Source organism: Carassius auratus, unplaced genomic scaffold (assembly GCF_003368295.1).
Source record: "Carassius auratus strain Wakin unplaced genomic scaffold, ASM336829v1 scaf_tig00214358, whole genome shotgun sequence".
NCBI lineage: Eukaryota > Metazoa > Chordata > Actinopteri > Cypriniformes > Cyprinidae > Carassius > Carassius auratus.
In genome coordinates, this window is record NW_020527631.1 from 29,974 (window position 1) to 51,810 (window position 21,837).

A 21,837-nucleotide genomic window follows, 5' to 3' on the forward strand; every position below is an offset into this window, starting at 1 on the left:
TTGTGTGTAATTTTTTTTATTTCAATTCAAATTATTAAATGGATGCCAGCTTATTGGGACAATACACCCTAACCCTACCTTTTACTTTATTTTCAACTTTTTGATTATTTCCTTCATGTTTACTGAAAATAAATGCTTTTCAGATGTGATTTGCAATTTGAAAAGGGAGGAAAAAAGTTAACAAAAAGTTGGATTCAAACCCTGGTAAATCGTGTCAAAAAGATCACTTCTGCCATGTTGACTAGCCCAATCAAACGTTGGTGGGCGGAGTTAGTGTAGATAACCTCTGCCAACAAGAAAGGCTATTTGCACTTAGTGTAAATAAATAAAGGAAAGGAAATGCAGTATATTTGTCATCATTTCACGTCACCCTCATGTTGTTGCAGACCTGTATGACTATTTTTCTTCAGTGGATTACAAAGGAATTTATCCAAGATTAAGTATCTCAAGCAAATGTGTACTTCTTCTTTTTATTTATTTATTTATTTTGACTCAGTATGTTACAGGTTTCTTTCTTTCCATCCAGCAGATGGCAGCAGAAAAATCGGTAATGAACACAGAAATCAGCAGGTGTCTTTCAATCAGCAGACAAAGTGCTATAATTATGCACTTTGCATGACAACAAAGCTCTCCAGCCGTTGACAGACACTGACACATGTGCCGTATTTAACCCATCTGCCTTTTCAGATGACACCAAAACACAGATGATGAAGAAAAAATACAAATTATAATCGGTCATGATCTATCTATCTATCTATCTATCTATCTATCTATCTATCTATCTATCTATCTATCTATCTATCTATCTATCTATCTATCTATCTATCTATCTATCTATCTATCTATCTATCTGTCTGTCTGTCTGTCTGTCTGTCTGTCTGTCTGTCTGTCTGTCTGTCTGTCTGTCTGTCCATCCGTCCATCCTTCTGTCTATCCATCTATCCCATAAACCCATAAACACTCACTCCTGCATCTCATCTCAACATAATTGAATGGACATGCTCCATGAGCTCTAATAACAATAACAGACTCATTCTTATGTTAATTTCTAATCTATCTGTACCCATCTCTGTTGAGATGGCATGTCGCTGATGTCACGTTAAAGCTCTCCTCCACTCAGTGAACGTCTCTATGGCAACATCGCCTGCCTCTCCTCCCTCCTCTCTCTCCATCCTTTCTTAATTTCTTTGTTTCTTCCGTCCTGTTGCATGGAAGCGTTCAGTGAGCACCTTCTGTAAGGCAAACACAAGTGGACTGATCTCCATAGAGGTCAGACAGGAACACTTTTCTACAGATAAGAGCGGACAGCAGTCTCATTCGACTGGGTGAGTCTCTTTAATTCTGCCTCCTGTCAAACTTTTAGTTATGAGAGAGCCTCTGGAGACCAGGAAACAAGATTATGCATCATTTCTTAGAAATAGGCTACAATACATGCAGATTTTTGACTGAGCCATTCATTTGGGTGCCAGTAGTCCAACCTTGAATCAAAATTGACATTTTCCAACCAATTGACTAAATGTCATGTGCTGGGAAGTATGGTATAGATTATATTAAAGAACATATTCTATGTAGAAATAAATAGATAATTTGAACTTCCTGTTTATCAAGAAGAACTGGAAAATCGATGTTTTCAATAATAAGAAATATTCCTTGAGCATCAAATCAGAATATTAGAAAGTTTTCTGAAGGATCATGTGACACTGAAGACTGGAGTAAAGATACTGAAAATTCAGCTTTGCATCACAGGAATAAATTACATTTTACATTATATTCAAATAGAAAACAGTTGTTTACATTGTTATAATATTCACAATATTGCATTTTTAACTGTATTTTGTATCAAGTAAATGCAGCTTTGGTGAGTAGAAGATAAAAACATAAAAAAACCGGTCTTCATCTCTACAGCAGGTAACTGATAATAACTTACCCATAATTCCCCTCGCCATCATGAGTGTGGCACACTTCAGCTCGGAGGCGTCGGTCTACAGCAGTGAGAATGTGACGTCTGCGGTGACCCCGACATTCAGCCCTGGGTCTCCATCTGAAGACACATACACACACGTTCACACTATCCTCATAGTCATCATCTTCTGCATCGTCTGCTTCCTGCTCTTGGTGGCGTTCTTCTACGCCTTCTGCCTCCACTGCACGCTGCAGACGCCACCCAAAGACGGGCGGCAGACCTCCGGCTGCAGTCTGGACAGAGAGGACACCACCTTCAGGTGCAGTTCCTCCAGCCCCCCACTGGGAAACACCATCTGAGAAAGACTCCAGATCCTGCTGGAGAAGACATCCTGCTCAATCACTAGTGTTTTTTTGTTTATTTGTTTTAGGAATATGAGCATTTATTAACTCATTTAGTATTTTAAAATAATAATAATAATAATAATAATAATAATAATAATAATAATAATAATAATAATAATACATATAAAAAAGAAAAGAAAACACTATCGCGGTTCTTAAGTTGGTTATATATACAGTATATATATATATATATATATATGTGTGTGTGTGTGTGTGTGTGTGTGTGTGTGTGTGTGTGTGTGTGTGTGTGTGTGTGTGTGTGTGTGTGTGTGTGTGTGTGTGTGTGTGTGCATTTTAAATAAATGCTGTTCATTTCAACTTTATATTCATTAACAAATCCTGTAATAAAATGTATCACAGCTTCTACAAAATATTAATCAGCACAACTATTTTCAACACTGATAATAATCAGTAATGTCAGCATATCAGAATGATTTCTGAAGGATTTTGTGACGTCTCCTGTGCTGCGCAAATCACTCCGCCCATGTAGCCACTCCGCCCAAGTACCATTAGCTGTGCTCCTACGCCTAGTGAGAATATAGTTCCCAGTATTTATACGATTAAAAATGGCCTCTGTCTCATATAGCCTTGTTATTTGTACACGCTGTGACTATACAGATCACAACATGTAAATAGGAAAATGTTTGCATTATTTTGTCACTTATTGGGATTACTATGCTAACAGTATCCATTTACATCCAGTCTTTGTGCTAAGCTAGGCTAGCGGTGGGTGCGTCAAATAACACTTACAGAACGCACAGAAATGAAAAAGGTATGTATGGACTTATCTAACTCTGGGGGATACTGTGAATAAGCTAAAGTCCCAAAAAGTCGGAGTGTTCCTTTAAATGACGTCATGACGCAGTTCCATCTTCTTATTCTACTACTGTTTTATGGCAGTTTTGGCAAATCAGCGTAAAGCTGCGTTACCACTACCTGCTGATCTGGAGTGTGGAGTGAGCATAGATTTGGAAGACAGACACAAATGTAGTTCCGTCGGATAACGATGGCACTTTAACCACGAAGCCAAAGCATTATTTCTAGAGTCTTCATCCACACTGAAATGTCCAAGACATTACATTCGCCTGAACACGCATGTTTAAACCTCACTGAAATGATACAGACATGAGTTTCATGATAGGTAAAAAATAAAAATAAAAATCGATAGCCCAAATGCACTGTAGGTCGCTTTGGATAAAAGTGTCTGCTAAATGAATAAATTTAATTTTCAATTTTAATTTCATTTACATTTACATTACATTTATTCATTTAGCTGACGCTTTTATCCAAAGCGACTTACAATTGCTATATATGTCAGAGGTCGCACGCCTCTGGAGCAACTAGGGGTTAAGTGTCTTGCTCAGGGACACATTGGTGTCTCACAGTGGATTCGAAACCGGGTCTCCCACACCACAGACGTGTGCCTAATCCATAATGCAAATGTTGATTATGTATCTAGTCAGAAAGAATCATGAGCAGAAACATTTTTATCTTGGGTGTGTAATTTCTGTCTCCATGCCAAAAATGGGAGGTGACTGATAAGGGGTTAAATAAACCAAAAACGTATAAAAGTTACAAACCCCAAACTTATACACTTTTAACATCATTCAGACAGGTTGATAATAAAGCTTTATCACTTTATATGCAACCTCTATTCTACTGGGTCTCATAAGACAAACTGAGATGATTATTTTCAGCATAAATAATATAATGCAGCATAAGTGTTGTGTGAAATTATTGAACCTACTTGTGATCTACTGAAATATAATGAACAACGGTGATTAAATGAGTCACGCTGTCTCTCCTGCTTTATTTCACATCACTTTGAGGACCAAGTTAGGCAGTACAGAAAGCAAAAAACACAGACACAGAGAAACACACATCGAAAATTTCAGACCGGCCAAAAAGAGATCTGATGAGTCTTGTGTCTAAACGGTATAATGCAGTAAGCAAGATCTCAGTGTTGGTGAATGCAATTTGCAAGTTTTAAAAGATCACTAACTGTGGTATATAAATTTATGCTATTTTTCTGCTTTTCTATCCGTGACCATTTAAAGCTGATAGTAACTCTCATATAATGCACATACAGTATGAAAGCAGTCAGGAATGTATAGCACCACCTACATACAACATGCTATGGGTGATATTCCCCTTACAGGAATTACATCATGCAACTGTAGAGCCCCATTGCTAAAAGGAACCATTTAGACAACTTTACAGCTCAATTCTCTGTACAGAAGAATTACTATACAATAAGTGCTTTAACAAGACCATTATACATGCATTATATCTGTTATATAACATATATGTATTTGTTTTTACAAGCTGAGAGGAAAGTTCATATGATTTCCTGTGTCACGGGTGATTTTGGCAGCTGAAGTGGAGAAACCTGAACATTTCATTCTTAATGAATTCAATGACTCTAACAGCAAATTTGCCGTCAGGAGCACAAACTAAATACTGAATGAGTCTTATGAACTTAAACATGTTCAGGTCATATTTTACCCCAATTAAAAAAAAAAAAAAGCAAAACCATTTAAAAGTTTGAGGTCAGTAAGATTTATTTATTGATTTATTTATATTGTTTTCTTAAAAAAAAGAAAAGAAAAGAAAAAAAAACATTAAAGGGACACATTAAATTGATTAAAACTGACATTTGTAACCTTTCTATTCAGTCTTAGCACAAAGGCTTTTAAAAAAAATTATAATTTAAAGCATTTTCTAATATTAAAAATGTATTTTAAATTGTTACAACAGTTCACAATATTACTGATGTTTTTTTGGGTTAAATGCAGCTTTGGTTAGCAAAATAGACATTCAAAAACATTTACATTGCTATTTTTATACATCATGGTAGTATTTGTTGCACTGCTGAATTTATGCTGATTTTACTTTTTTTAAATCATTGTTTCCATAAAGAATGATTTGAATTACTGAATTAGAATCTGGTGGAATGTGCATAACTGCCAAACAAATAATGCAATGAATTAATGAATCAATGAAAGAATAATAATAATAATAATAATAATAATGATAATGATAATGATAATGATAATAATAATAATAATAATAATAATAATAATAATAATAATAATAATAATAATAATAATAATAATAATAAAAAGAATAAATAGGTATTATTTTCTCCATGCAAAACATTATTTTATTTTTCCTTTTGATTTTGGGATGAAATATGACCCTGTCATTCATTAAAAAAGAATAAATAAAGTTATCCATCAATATAAATATATCCATCAAACCAGCAAAAGGGATCAAAGATTTCTAAAGCTTTAGCCTGAATAAAGCTGAATACAGATGAGAAGCCAACACAATAAGCACATTTTAGTTTAATAATACATCTAATCTATTTACAAGACAATCCAGTGAATCCAATTTACAGAATTCATTGGGAAACATATTCGGATCAATAGCCATATGATGGAGTATAATACCCATAAAAGGCTGAAACAGTTGTAAATGCTTTTAAAAAGAAATCAATTTTGTTCATTGATTAATTCATTGATTCTCCATGGCAGAAGCCTTGTGGGACCGTATCACCATGAAGACCGTAGTGAGGCATCCTGTGACCTACGACCCCAGCGACCACCATCCCAGAGTGAATTCCTAAGAGAAACATGACAGTGATCAAATGTTAGTCATAATAAAATATCAGTACAAAGACCTTGTCAAACGGCCATTTTCCAAAACCTAATGAGCGATTTGAAAGAAAACAAGACTTGTATTTAGCAAAGGACACATGAAATTGATTGAAAGTGACAGTGCAGACATTAATATTGCTACAAAATTCATCACAGTCATCCGTCTTTTTCATCTCATAGTCCAACATTTTCATGCTTTTCTCTACTTTACTGGATTTATTTTGCTGCTGCAGGGGAGAAAGAGAAAAACAAAGATAAAGAGAGGTAATAAGAGAAGGACAGGTCCTTAATATTTGTTGTTAAGGATGCTTGTATAGTGGAACACTAAAGAAACCAAATTAAATAGAAATCAGGTCTTCAAAGCTTTCACACTGAGTTTATTTTCCCAAGTGTAAGTTTTCTTCATCTTTTGGATGTTGTTATACTTCAGGGTCCATTTCGAAGTGGTTTGAAGTGAAATAAAATATAAAACAATATAAAAATATTTTATTTCAGCCAGTTGCCAAGTCGATTTTAGTTTGATATATTCTAAAATCACTAAAATGTAATTAAAAACAGAAATAAAAGTTAATAAAAACTGTATCCACCTTTTTCTTCAATGCGGAAGTAAGCCTATGGGTGAGAATTCCGGGTCATTAGCTGCTATCGGTAATTAACGAGGAGAATAACAATGTGCAGTAAACGGTAGAACTTGTTTGCATGACAAACCAATGTGTTCATAATTAAGATAATACATTCAAATAATATGATAAGCCGCAACAACTTTCAATAACAAGCAGCAAAACAAACTGTTTTGTTCAGCTTAAAATAGCTCGACGGAGTGAACACAGATGAGACCAGAAGCCAGACCCATACAATTCATTTTTATGTCAAGAAAAAGGTGGATCGACACACCTATCTACTACATGCAAATGTGCAATGATGACTGCTATTTGAGTTACATACAAGTCCAAATTCTTTCTCAGACCCCCACAATGCAAGAGTGATTCAAATGAAGCAAACTGAGCCAATGAGACTGATCTGGATTTCTGTTAAACCCCTTACTAGAAACCCCCCTTTTTTGGCATGGAGACCGAAATTACATACCCAAAATAAAAAGGTTTCTGCTCATGATTCGTTCTGACTAGATACATAATCAACCTTTGTTCCCAAAGCTGACACTTTAAAGTTTACTGTTCAGGAATCAGAATCACTCAGACTGTTATGATAATAGACATATATAAGCTCAAACATAAAAACAAAAATGAAAATATTAAAAACATATGTTTTAAATGTATTTTAAAAATTGTTGATGTAGGAAATGAGTTTGAAAACACAGTGTAGCTAAGGCCACAAGTCTTCCAAAACTTCGTAAAAAAAATCATAATCGAATCTGTAAAACTGTGAATTTTATTAAATATTTTCTAAGGCCATGTCATGTGTGTTTTTAGAGAAGGCTAATCAGATTGATTTATGGCCCTTGTCATCCCTGTAAGATCTCACATGTAAACTCTTCTGTGTATTTTGTATGCATGTTGGCTTTGCAAAACTCCCCGATTCATGATTGTAAACGAGTCTTTCACACCTCCGCCAGGTATGACACATTATCCGCATTATTCTTTTGTTTTTATTCCACCTTTATTAGCATTGATTGTGGTTTTTCAGGCTTTACAAAGACACAAAGCAGCGATCTCACTTCAGTCTCTCTTTGCATTTAGCCCTTATTTATCAAAAGTCTTACTATAAAGATACAACAAAACATTTTCTTACGACCTTACGTGAATTATTGAGACAAAAATGCATTATGAAGAAGAAAAGCACCTGCTATTAGTAGCACTGGAGCTAACGTTAGCATCAAGCTACATCAGACAATTTATGAAATTATTGGTACACCTTTACTCAAAACTCACTTTAAACCCCGATCGAGTGTTTATAATAACTTTCTTTAGCGATCAGGGGTGGAATTTGGTCGTTTACTGTTGTAAAAATATATTATTTGTAGCCTTTTTCATCGCTGCACAAGTTAGCATTTCCCATGTACATTTTCAATTTTTTTTTTATAAAAAAGCCCCAGATCTCAAGAAAATATCATACCAAGCTTTACTATCGTAATCGCGGGTTTATTATTCGGATGTTTCGTGTGTACAGAGGTGTTTCAGTGTTGTTTTGGCCAGATAACTACCAGGAAGTGTGCAGGAAGCATGTGACACGATGTGGCGGTGTCCGGTTATGACACTCTAAGATTGACATTGGGAAGGCCCAATCAGAGTCTGAGTGACACACAGCACAAGCTGACACCACTGCACGCACACACAGATCACTGGGAGAAGCTGTTTATCATCAGATCGCGTAAAAACATGGAAAATGAATAGAAATTACGATTCTGTCTGAAGAAATATGAAGTAAACATCAGTAAATATATCCATATCTCCGCAGATATGCATCTTTGGTCTATAAATCCTTATTGACGCTGTTCTATGTGTCTATGTGAACACAAATAAACCGCTGCTGACGTGACTGAATATGAGTGAGTGGTGAATTTCTATTCAAAATGTGGCATAATACGGATTTATTATTGTGCACTTCTGACATAAATGACTAAATATCTGTCACTGCAACAATTTTTTTTTCAAAATATTGGTCAAATATCGAAACTAAAGTCTTTAAACTTTCAATTGATGCACAGTTTGTCCAGATCAAGTAAGACAGTGATGTTTAACGTGCTGTGAAAGTGAAACAATAATAAACTGGGGCCGTCGGCGATGTTTGCACGTAAAGGGGTTTTAATAAGGCCTCTTGAAAGTCAAACTCATTCTACTGCTGCTCTCTTTTTGTGTCAAATGGAATAAAGAAAGTCATACGGTCTGAAACAACATTAATGTTAGTAAATGACAACAGAATTCGAATTTTTGGGAACTATTCCTTTAAATCACCTTTTTTCTTTTTTTCCTACACAACTATCTGTTACCTGAAGGTGTGTAATGATGATTGTTATTTGATTTACATATAAGTCAAAAGTGAGAAGTGAAAACTGACTGATCTTTATAATCATCCATATAATTGACTGAAAGGCCATCAGCTCCACATCCACGTCTGCTGAGCGACTGGCATTCTTATAATCATCTCAGAATCATCTCATGAAACCACATTAGATCCAGCTGTAGATCGGAGATCTTCAGTGAATGCAGGAACTCTGCACTCTGTTGTGAAGGTTCCTCTCTCGTTTCACCGGCTCCTCAGTTATGATCTCAAACAGGTTGTTGGGATGAGAGATGATCGGTCACAGAATCCACTGATTCATTTATTGACTGATTTTCTTCAATATAAATATTTAAATGTGATACAGCACTCTTTTAGGGATTGCTTTAGAGATTGGCATGGCTACTGATTGGTTTATTATATGATTTATTAAATTATGTGCATAAGCAAAGCCTAACTGGCACGTCTTCTTCAACAATTAAAAAAAAATACATATATATATAAAACTATGAATTAAAATTATATTTATTATCTATATATACACACACACATACATACATAAAATAATATAATTAAATATTTATTTAAATATTAATTGTAATTTAAATATGAATATATAAAATATTATACAGTTAATATATATATATATATATATATATATATATATATATATATATATATATATATATACATATATACATACACATATACACATATATACATATATATATATATATATATGTATATATATATATATATATATATATATATATATATATATATATATATGTATATATATATATATATATATATATATATATATATATATATATGTATATATATATATATGTATATATATATATATATATATATACATATGTATATATATATATACATATATATATATATATATATATATATGTATATATATATATATATATATATATATATATATATATATATATATATATATATAGTCCCAACAAGGCACTGTCTGAGGGTGAGGAAGATTCAGTCTCCTTGCGCCCTTCAGAAATTTAATGACAAAGTCGTTCCTGCCTATTGAGTGGCCGGCGATGACCTGGATTAAAGTTTTTTACACAATTTTACAATTGTATATTGTACAATTGTAAAAGTGACATAATGTGTGACAATGTCAATGTAATCATGTTAAACAGCTTATAGTTAAGTGTTGGACACTTGTTCTTTACAAAAAATAGGAATCTAGGGTAAAAGGGTAAAACTTACCATGATTCTGAATGATTAACATACATTGAATATCATTTAAACGTTTAGGGTCAGTAGATTTATTTTATTTTATTTTTATTTATTAATATTTATTTTTAAAGAAATGAATACTTTTACTTAGCAAAGACGCTTTCAATTTATCAAAATCAAGGTACAGTTAACACATTTATGATCAGTGCTGGCTAGTAACTGATTACTTAATCAGATTCCAAAAATTAAGATGTAATTAGAGTTTTTTTATGGACTGAATATTATTCATACACTGGCCATTGTGTCAAAATTGTTCATAATTTATTGATTCTGTAAGTCTGGAAGAAAATATTTCAAACCTGGAAGAATTTAAGTGTGTAATGTCATTGTGTTCATGTTTATTATGGGTTGTTCATAGAATGCATGGATTCCCAAATGTTGCTAGCAGCCAAACCCCTTAAAATAAAATACTACTGAAATATCTCTGAGGACATATTATAAGGAAGTATTAATATTTCTAATAATTTAACAACACGTTCATATTATGGTCACATTAACATGCAGGTAAACAAATATGTATATTCAAGTGTTTAAATGGTTTTATCAGCTCACTATTCACTCTCTACCAACTAGTAATTTTTAATGCAATTTATGATGCTGATATAAAAATATTTATACATTTCTTTCCCTTTGTTTTTTTATAATAATGTGATATGTTTAATGTTTAATCGAAATACATCCCCTAAAATGAGTAATCTAGATTACATTAACTAGTTTTCATCATACTGTAATCAGTAAAAGACTATTTGTAGTCTTTTAAGTAATTTACTCAGCTCTGATTATAATGTACAACAGATTTTTTTTTTTTTTCATTTGCAGTTCTTTTGAAAATTCATGTTTAACATCATAGAAATAAACTACATTTAAGAGATCATAATCATAAATAATAAATACGGTTTGTGGCAATGAAAAAAAAGCACCTTTTCATATCCACTTGCTTCACATGTTTCTGGTGTTGATTCAAAATGAGAAGAGGAACTGACAGCATTATGTAGTTTCCTGCCAAATGAGAAGAAAGTTTTGGTCAGGTTCACATACACACACAGAAACACACACACAACATCCGTACACCCCCGCGCCTCTCGATTACATCTGCTTCTTCTGACAGTTGTGACGAATGGCCAGTGGTAAAAAAATAAATAAAAAAAAAACACAGATTAGTCATTGTAAATACTGAGTTTTCCAATCTTCAGAAAGAAGTGGTTTTCCAGCGTCCTCAGGGATTCTTATATAAGGTGATTGTGTACCTGTCGACAGTATGACGGACATCAATCCAAGCAGCTTTAGAGAAGGAACAGAAGAAACTTTGCAGCTTCACCATGAAGGCATCTGTGTGTTTTGCGTTTGCAGTGGTTTGTTGGTTCGCAGCGCAGGCAGAGGAGTCACCGAAGTACCTCATCCTCAAAAAAGTTATGAATGAACTCAACAGGATCAACAATGGATTGGAAACGGTAAGTTGACTTCTGAAGATCTACGGATGGCACATTATTTTTACACATTTTAAGTGAAACATACCACTGCTTTTTCTTTTGTTTTTGTTTTTAAATTAAGGTCAAAAGCACAACTTTGAACTCACCCACCATCAATGATTTAGAGGTAAGGAAAATTGTTCTTCTCTTCATCTTTATTACATTCAGTATCCTATCTGGATGCCCTCGGTGGTCTAATATGACCACATACATATAGGCATGTTTCTGTATAACTCAGTGAAACAGATTTTGCAAACACGCTGGTGCATATTAATGTTTGCAGTTTATAGAGCATCAAAGGTTTCTATTTACAATGTGTTTTTGCTGTGCTGAGCAATGTAGCCAATCACAGACATATCTGTTGATTTCTTAAACACATTGGGTAATCATAGCGGTTTAAGATATTCAGAATCCATTCACGCTCCATTTTGCTCAGTGCCGAGTACAAGCTTGCTAATCATCTCATTTTAACAAAGTGTAGACACAAGATAAATAAGAGATTTATTGTGCAGTGTAGACAACTTTATTGATTAGTAAAGAAGTTAGTGAGATTGTAATGAACCAAGATGATTGACCGCTTTTTAATGATTATAAATGGAGTTTGCAAATAAGATACTGATTTTGAACAATAGTTCAATAAACAAGAAGTTAAAGGGGTCATATGATGTTGCTAAAAAGAAATGTTATTATGCGGTTTAAGGTAAAAAAAAAAATGTAATTATTTTCCACATAACTTATATAAAGAATATCTCTTTGGATTTGAGACTTTAGTCTTTGCAACTTAACAGATCTTCTTTAGGCACCAAGAGCTTGTAACACTCCAAAAAATAAAAAATAAATAAAACTTGAAATCGCATCATATGACCCCTTTAATATTAACTGATTTACAATTAAGGAGCACTTACTGTTTGATTTTGACTGACTCTATTTTGTTCTCTTTAGTGTGAGCTGGTCCTCACATCTGTGCCAGTGATGGTATTAGTGGAGCTGAACACTGCTGATTGGCTGATTGACTGGGAAAAAGAGGGAGTGGTTCCCACTATTGCTTCTAGTCTCCAGCCCTTTGCCAGCCACTCGTCCTTCTCCAGAGCCCCCACCATACCTCCTCACTTGGACTTTTACAGTGCAAGAATGCACTTTTCCAGGGGTGGGGTGTACTGCAACAAGTATGCTCTGATTTGGTTTCATTTTCATTGTTTTCAGTTCCTATTTTGTCTTCCTTCTGCCAGTATACACTGTACAGTTTTGGGTTGTACCAGATGAAAAACGATCAACATGAACCAATCACTGTGGCTCCTAAACGGTGGTCTTGCTATGTCATACTATGAGAGAGGTTCACAGACGGCCATTGTTACAGTCTTGTGACCAAAGATAATTTTCTGGCAGTGTCAGAAATTTAGGATGATCATTTATGACTTAACGCCTACTGACTATCCAATAAAAATGCGACATGAAATAATGTATTGATCAATGCGACATAGTGCTAAAGCAAATGCCATGGAGGCAGAAAGAGCTAAAAGGAATGTGGGATTCCAATAAGTAACGTATTGTCCTCCACCTCTGTTTTCAGAAAACATAAACCCCAGAAAGTATGATTCCCGTTGCTCTATTAGTTTACCACTAGCACATGCTGATGCTGTTTATTATTCTATAGCCTACATTGCTGTTATGATGCTTTTGTTATTTTTCAGTCAATATTAAATTACTGAAAAAAAAAAAACTATGAGTTTCACTTTGTGGTGTATTTTTTAGGTAAATTTATAAAAAATTAAAGTAAATGCATTTTTTTAATCAAAAATGTAATCAAATTGCAATTGAAAATTTGTTGATACTTATTTAATTTACTGAAAGTTTTTAGTTAAGAAATGTTTTCAATTTGACAAAGGATGACATTTAATAGGTTATTAAACAATGTGTTTACAATGTTATTACAAAGATAAAAAAATAAAATAAAAATACTTCTGCAAATTAGTCAAAAGTTAGTCATTTAGTCAAATATCACCTTATAAGGGTAATGTTAATGTTACAATTTTAATATAAAGCATTTGAACAAAAGATATCAAAAGATAATGTAAAGGAAATTAAATGTATAGTGTGCAATCAAATGTCACAAATCTCAATGCCAACTCATATAGTTTCTGAGATCCTTCAAACTCTACTGAGACTAAATGATCTGAGCCTTTTGGGATGCATTTAAGACAGATGAATCTTATAGATGGATCCTAACCAGGACTGAGCGACGATCTCCAATGACAACAAACACAAATAAATGCAACATACAGAATGGTCCACATTCAAAACTGGCATGGGGTTTTTGTTATAGGGGTCAGCGAGGGTGTGTCAGGGACTAAATGCTTTGCCACATTTAGCTCCTGTCGTTTGGCTAAATTAGCAGCGATGATGTCATCGGGCAGGGGCTGAGATGAGTCTTTAGAAACCAGCTTCACGCTGCTGTGCTCTCACACAGATCAGCCAACACACCGAACATCATCTCCTCCAGCACACTCAGGTAAGCCAGAAACTTATTTGTCAGGCTATGTGTGTGTGTGTGTGTCTGGTCATTTAATCTGCACAGCAGCTGTGTAAATGCAGAGGGTGTCCAATCAGTGTCAAATAACAGCAGAATAATTTAATTGCTCCAAAAAAAAAAAAAAAAAAAAAAAAAAAAAACAGTAACTCCAGTCAAAAGATTTTGTCATGATGCATTCATTATTTCAGTCATTTCACACCTAGTCACATATTATGACAAATTAACTCATTATTACAGTTTTGTCCTGCATGTCATTTTTTATTGTATTATTTTATATATTATATTATATTATTGACTGTTAGCTATTAAATTAAATCAACACGTCATACTTTATGCAATACTATATTTTAAGTGGTATTAATTTAAATAAAATTGTATATATATTTCTTATTATAATATAATTATGTTTTATTATTTTATCAAAATAATATTATACAAATATATACTGAATGTTTCATTCCAAAACATTACTCGTACAAAACTGAAGCAGATATAATATATATAATTATTAATATTGGTAGTAGTTTTAATAATAACAATTATTATTATTATTATTACTACGCAGCATTGCTTAAATATATAATACAACTATTACTTTTATGATTTTTATCATAAGCAGAATTTAAATCGTGTGATGTAACGTGATGTGATGTGTGTGCAGACCAAGAGGATGCAGACAGCACATCAGAGTCTCACCAAACAGAGAAAGCAGCAGACCATGATCCTGAGCAGAGAAGCACAGGGAGGTAACACACACACACACACACACACAAACCAGTTTCCATGTTTTCTGGAAAAATAATAATAAAATTATATATATATATATATATTTAAAATTAAAATTAAATTAAATTTATGCATTTAGCAGACGCTTTTATCCAAAGCGACTTACAGTGCATTCAGGCTATCAATTATATATATATATTAATAACTTACTGGTATTACTATTATTGTGGGGATATTTGGTAGGAAATTCCAGATGAACACACACACACTACAAAGATACTTAGATGAAGCCCTACAGAGACACACACATTCCTACACAATGACATAACATCATAAAAAGTAATCAGAGCTATCATATGGTGATTGTGGATGGACTTAGATATGAGAGGCGGTGCAGTTGATTGACAGGAGCAGAACAGATCAAAGCAGATTCCTCCTCAGTCACTTGAGTGATTTAAACAGAGGGAAATCTCCACATCCAACATTCCTGAAACTATCCCAACACTTAAGAGGAAACATTTGCCTCCGTGTGTTTGTTTGTGATTTTCCGTTGACGTAAGCCATGGTGAGTCTGATCTGGCATCACGGCAACTCCAGCTCAGCTGAATCCGACTCTGGAGATGGGATTTTATAAGAATAAGCCACGGGCCGCTGCTAGCATGAGCCCTGGCAGGAATGCCCTTTCTGAAAATGACACTTTAGGGCGAGTCCATTTCTCCAAGGGTTCCACATTACTGCAGTCTAATAATAATCATCACTGTTGCCCGTATAACACAACAGAACCCAGGAGCAACAACACTGCAAGAGATCAGATCAGTCAAAAGAGTGACCCAAAAAAAAGTATTCGGACGGACAGTAAAAACCCACTCAGAAATGTCTCTAATAAAATATCAATCCAGATCTTTATCCATAAGAGGCCACCACCTAATTCATACTAACCCTAAAGTTGAATGATGTGCATTCAAGGACTAAAGCAACCGTATGTGTGTGAGAAGGTCTGAACCTTGGGAAGAAGATCAGCATACCGAGAGATGTGATGATGGAGGAGCTGAACCTGAACACCAACAGAGGATCCATCATGTTCCAGGAGCGCCAGAGGAGAGTGGAGAGATACACGCTGGAGAACTCAGCAGAGGCTCCCACCATCACATACGTAAGACGCCCTGTTTAAAAAACAAAAACACATTTAAAGCACATCTCTTCTCAACAACACACAGGATTTGATGAATCATTCATGTCCGGAGCATAAAGAGTCATGCACCACAGTCTAATACCAGTGTTATTATCATTAACTAATACAAAAACATGAAAAAAATAATGATAAAATTTAAAAATGTAACATTTCATTTCAGCTGTAGTTTTTATTTACGTGTCATTTAAGCTGAAGTACTAAAATAACTCATAGCTTACATTTAATTTCCATTTCAAAATATTAATAACAACTATAATATAATCAATTAAGCGAAATAAAATCACATGTGAAAATTCAACCCTGATCTCACGGCAATTCGTACATTTTTCACAAGGTGGCTTATTTCTTAGGAATTCGTATGACCACTCTCGTACAAATTCATAAGATTGTTGCCAAATCGTACGTATTTTACGAGTTGCACAATTCGTATGAATTTGTACGAATGACCTACACCTAACCCCGTCCCAAAACCTAACCGTCACTGGGGTTTAGACAAATCGTATTAAATCGTACGAGTGAGGTCGTACAAATTCGCACGAATAAGCCACCTCGTAAAATACGTACGAATTGGCAGTGAGATAGCGTTGAAAAATTTTATTTAAAAATATAAGCTTTCAACTAGTGGATAAGAGCAACTTTTCTCATTTTATAGTTTAAAAAAGTAATAAAATGACAAAAACTTCTCTCTCTCTCTCTCTCGCTCTCTAAAATAGTACTAATAAAAATACATAAAAATTAAATCTGATTCATAAATTAATAAAAAACAGGTATCATTGATATACTATTAAGCTGATGATACACGGGGCAACTTTTTGGGCAATGTTGCTGTCAACAGGCAACTAGTTGAGACACAGGGTCCACGACCGATCTCAAGTATCCAGATATAATTGGTGCCCATTCTCAATGGGAAAGTGCCCAAGCGACATTGCTCAAAAAGTTGCCCCGTGTATCATCAGCCTAATAGTATTTCAATGATACTAAAGTAACACTGTTTAATACTTTGGTCAATCATGACTATGAACTACAGAATAAAAAAAGAAACTCACAGGCTAATATAGAACAAATATAAGAAGATCGATGAGAGACAGCGAGGCCACGAGGCGGTTTGGGTTACATAAATCCCCAGAATATAGACTGGATTTACTGCAGGAACCCATTTGACGAGGTAATGAAACCCGTCTCACATTCTCCTGCTGGGCATCCTTTATGTGAAGGGCTTTCACCAGTGAAATACTCTCCAGTGCAATGTTACAGATCAGAAAAGACAGATGTGACTTCAGGTTAAAGGCCATGCATTCATGCATTCAAAACTGCTCCATCTTAAACGTCTTCCATCAGAACAACATGGATCAGAATCAAATCCTGAACCAGAACCACATGATGACAGACCTGCAGGGAGGGAAAGAAAACCTGCTGTATCCAGTGGCCGGTAAACACAGCCTCGTCACCTCCCTGAAGAACACAGTGGCCAAGAAAGGAAGCCCAAATGTGCTGGCACCAGGTACAGACACTTTGACCAATGCTTAATTATTAATTGCCCAAAACATCATATTTATTGAAATTTCTCACATATGTGGTTCATTGATTCTCATTATATCATACAGATTTAATGCAAACCTGAAATCCAAAGTAGCCTCTTAAATTGGACTAGGAACAATAAGCTACCACCTAGCAACCACATGGAATGAACCAAAAACGTTCATCTCGTTAATATCACTAATATATATTTTTTAAACTTTAAAACAAGGTAAATGTATTTGAGAACAGTACTGTTAATGCGAACTTCAACTATTGACAACATGAGATTACTATACATGCATAAAGGAAAATCTAAGAATTAAAACATTCTTAATCTTAAATACTGTATTGTATATATATAATACTAAAATACATAATGAAGATTGTATTTAATAAAATATAAAAATAACAAAAGAATATGCAAAATACTTTAATATGCATTTAACATGCAATTAAAATTCACAATATAATTTACAAACATGAAACAAATTAAAAATGTATCTTGCTTCAATAACTGTTTAGATATTATAACGAAACTGATCGTTAAGCAAATGATTTTCGCAGTGCATAGAAACACGAGTGTATTTCTGAACACAAGGAACATGCTTGTATGTATTTCTGCTATCTTTTAGAGCAGCACTCTTCTTCACTCATCTGATGATCTGTTATCATTAGCTCGTCGTTACGCTTAATTAACTCAATCTAATGTTCTTTCTCCATCTGTGGAGCCCTTAATAAACATCCATCTCCTGTTTCCATTTCCTTATCTGCCCGTGGCCCCTGAAGGGACTGGTCTGAATGTTCGCTAATGCGAATGCGTGCTGTTCCTGAGCAAACTCTATGAGCTAAACGCCGTAGCATGCTAGAATGCGCTTCAGGACAGCAAAGCTCCCTCTATAATTGGCCTGTGAATCACCAAGCACCATCATATCCTTTTAGGCTACTCTGGACCGCTGAGAGAGATCCCTCGAGAGAAATTCAACGCCACGGTGATCCCGAAGTCTTATTGTTCACCGTGGCAGGAAGCCCTGGGAGAAAACGAAGAGCTGCGGTCTTCACTCAACACTCAGATAGCAGAACCAGAGAAACTCCCGCCGGCGAACTACAGGTGCTTTAACAGGTAAGACCTTTCCAGGAATGTCTGTCCACTCAGCGCCGGCGGCCATATTTGCCTTTAATGTGGAAATTCTGAAACCTCAGAAAAAAAAAACATTTAAATTCCATATTTCAACTCAGAAACCAAATCTGACATTAAGCTTTTCTTTATTCTCTCAACCGTTCTGACACCAGCTGCAATGACGCAATGACTTTACCAATTAACCATTGGCTCTTTTATTTAGAAGGTGGGACTAACTCCGCCATATTGCTCAATGCACTTTCTCCCATTCATATGTAACACGAGCTGGCATCTTTACATCAATCTTCAGTGTCACATGAAACATTTCTCATGATTATCAATGTTTTCTTTAAAAGATCACTGTGACCTTTAAAGCATGGCAAATACAAATGACTTGTAAATGACGAGTTCTTCTTTAAAAGCGTTATAGCTGGTGCCTTGGTTTTTAAGTGAACTTGTGCAAAAGACTGCTCCAGCTGAATGTGAATGAATTTTTTCCCCACTCAGTTCCTGTTAATTTTGTACATAATACACACGAGATGGTCAATGAATAGATTACCTACCCCTAAAATTAAATGGAAATTAGAGATTAATTTTGTTTTTCATAGCTCTAACACTAAACATAACCTTAAAATCTAATAAGATCATAAGAATGTTGTTAATGACCAATAAAGATGTTCCAGCAACCTTCGGATTAAAAACCTTCATTCTGATTGCTAAACGAAAACGAAAGTTGCATCAAACGGTTCATAGATGCATCACAATAACGTGACACAATATACCGCAGCCCATGTAGGGTTAGGCCATCTGAGAAGGTTTGGGATTCCCCTGTAACGGTTTCTTTATTTGGGAGGGATTAAGTCTTTATTCTCTGTGGTACCAGAAAACTGAGGCAAAACATGATATGAGCCTTGAGGGTCACCAAGAGGTTTTGGCACATTAGCTCCATGCGTGCTGATGGTGTGCCTTAAATAGACCCGTCAAGACTAATCCACACTATCAAATTATGAAGTCCACTTAAGAGAGCTGCAATGTTTCCACTGCGTCTTCCCATTTGAAACCGGATCCACAGAGGAGCGAATGACTGAGGAACTATTTAAACACACCGCCGACTTCTCCTGTCATGAACCTCAGAGCCTCAAGACACACTGCGTATACAGAAGATCAGATTACTGAGATACAAAATAAAATTGCGTCACCATGTGAAGTCAAATCCAGAAGCAAATATTTTGAGTTTGCAGGACTGGGTCCACTAAGTGACTTATAGTTTTGAAACTAAACAAAATTACTTGCAGTTTCTTCGGTGTTTGCTTCATGCAGCTTTATTCTAGGCAAGTTACTGGTATTGAACACCCACTTTACACCAAGTTCTTACAGAATCAAGGTTATTATTGTAAACCAAAATGATTAAAAACACTCTTTATTGATTGTAATAAAGTAAAATAAATATTATTTGAAAAATCTAAATGAATTTTGAAATGTTACATTGGAAACGAAATGAAATAAGATAAGGATCAAAATTCATAATTGTAATAAAATACTAATTGTAAACAAAACCTGAAATTTAACTAAAACTGAAATTAAACCTAAATAGAAATATATTAGTAATAAAAAAAGAACACAAAAACAAAAAAATTAAAAATTACAAAAAAGGGGGAAATAGTGAAAATATTAAAACTAATTTAAAATATCAATTAAAACTATAATAACAAATTATAATAAATATTTATATTACAACAACACTGCATTAAATACTCATAAATATTCCACATTATGGAGGGGAATGGTTTGTGAATGCCATTTCATGTAGATTTTCTGAGAGAGCACTTGTAGATTTAGTTCCACTCTTCGTGTGTTTTTTTGTTTTTTAGAGCCGCGGTGCCATTTGGAGGTCCTGTGCGCAGTCAGAGGGTGATTCCTGTTATTGGGTTTGAAGCTCTGGAGACTCCAAGTCTTTCTAGCATGACCTTGGCCACCATGTCCAAACGACGCAACTTCAACAGAGCCCCGCGGGGATGGGGTGTGGGATACTCGCCCGAGTCAAATGACCTGTGAGCTCGGCGCTGATCCACACCTGTAACATTAGAGGAAAAGACTGTGGCAACGTAAAGACCTGTGCTTTGCACTTTCAGGCCATCCCATTATGTTCCCTGCAGTTGAAAGGCCAGAGGAGAGCAGCTGTAAGTTTAGATTTACAATCGAAAACCAAAATTAAACATCAGGATAAAGATGATGTTAGCTTAGTGCTGGATGAAAGGAGTCTCAGTTGCTCTCCTAAATCATATAGTTCAACCAAAAATGACAATGACAAAGAGAATGGGTGCCGTCAGAATCCAAACAGCTGATAAAAACATCTCAATAATCCACAAGCAATCTATACTTGACTCCAGTCCATCAATTAACTAACCTCTTGTGAAGTGAAAAGCTGTGTGTTTGTGAGAAACAAATGACTCTCGTTCTGATGGCACCCATTCACTGCTCAGGATCCATTGGTGAGCATGTGGTGTAATGCTACATTTCTCCAAATATGATCTTGGATGGCCCTGAGGGTGAGTATTTTTTCAGCAAATTTTTGGATGAACTATTCCTTTAACACAGCTAAACAATCAGAAATCAGTCTACATCTTATAATTTTTCATAATAAACCCTGGCATTTCATAATTGTAGACATTTTATATGCAAATGAAAGTTTTTCGCGGTCGTGTTTCAAAGTGTGTGCAGGGGCCCCTAAAATGTATTTAGACACTTTAAGCATATGGAAAATGTGCGTTTGATATTGCACAGATGACTAAATATCAAATATCTACTGTTTTCACCGAACTCTTTCTGTCAAATGTTCTTCTTGTAAAATGTGTTGTGTATCTTTCTTAAAATAAATGGCACCTGCTTTGATATTTTCTATCAAATGCAAAAGTGTCCAAATACTTTTTGGGCCGCGGTGTTTCTTAAAACTAGAGAAGACGGTTCATTTAATGATGGCTAGTTTAATGCCCACAAAAGAAAATGGTAACAGTAGCCTCTTTCAATAAAGAAGTACTTGTTATTTTTGAATTCTTTTTTTCATGTTACAACAGAAAAGCACT

At 34.7% G+C, this 21,837-nt stretch overlaps 1 protein-coding gene across 1 annotated transcript; it reads left to right on the plus strand.

Annotated features, from left to right (window-relative positions):
- Positions 1-14,056: 14,056 nt before the first annotated feature.
- On the plus strand, positions 14,057-21,797 carry myoz3a (myozenin 3a). Its single transcript, XM_026257575.1, has 6 exons — positions 14,057-14,180; positions 14,863-14,947; positions 15,923-16,080; positions 17,458-17,620; positions 18,577-18,757; positions 20,626-21,797. Exons 2-6 carry the CDS (start codon positions 14,872-14,874, stop codon positions 20,807-20,809), a joined length of 762 nt encoding a protein of 253 aa, XP_026113360.1. The 5' UTR covers positions 14,057-14,180; positions 14,863-14,871; the 3' UTR covers positions 20,810-21,797.
- Positions 21,798-21,837: the final 40 nt, after the last annotated feature.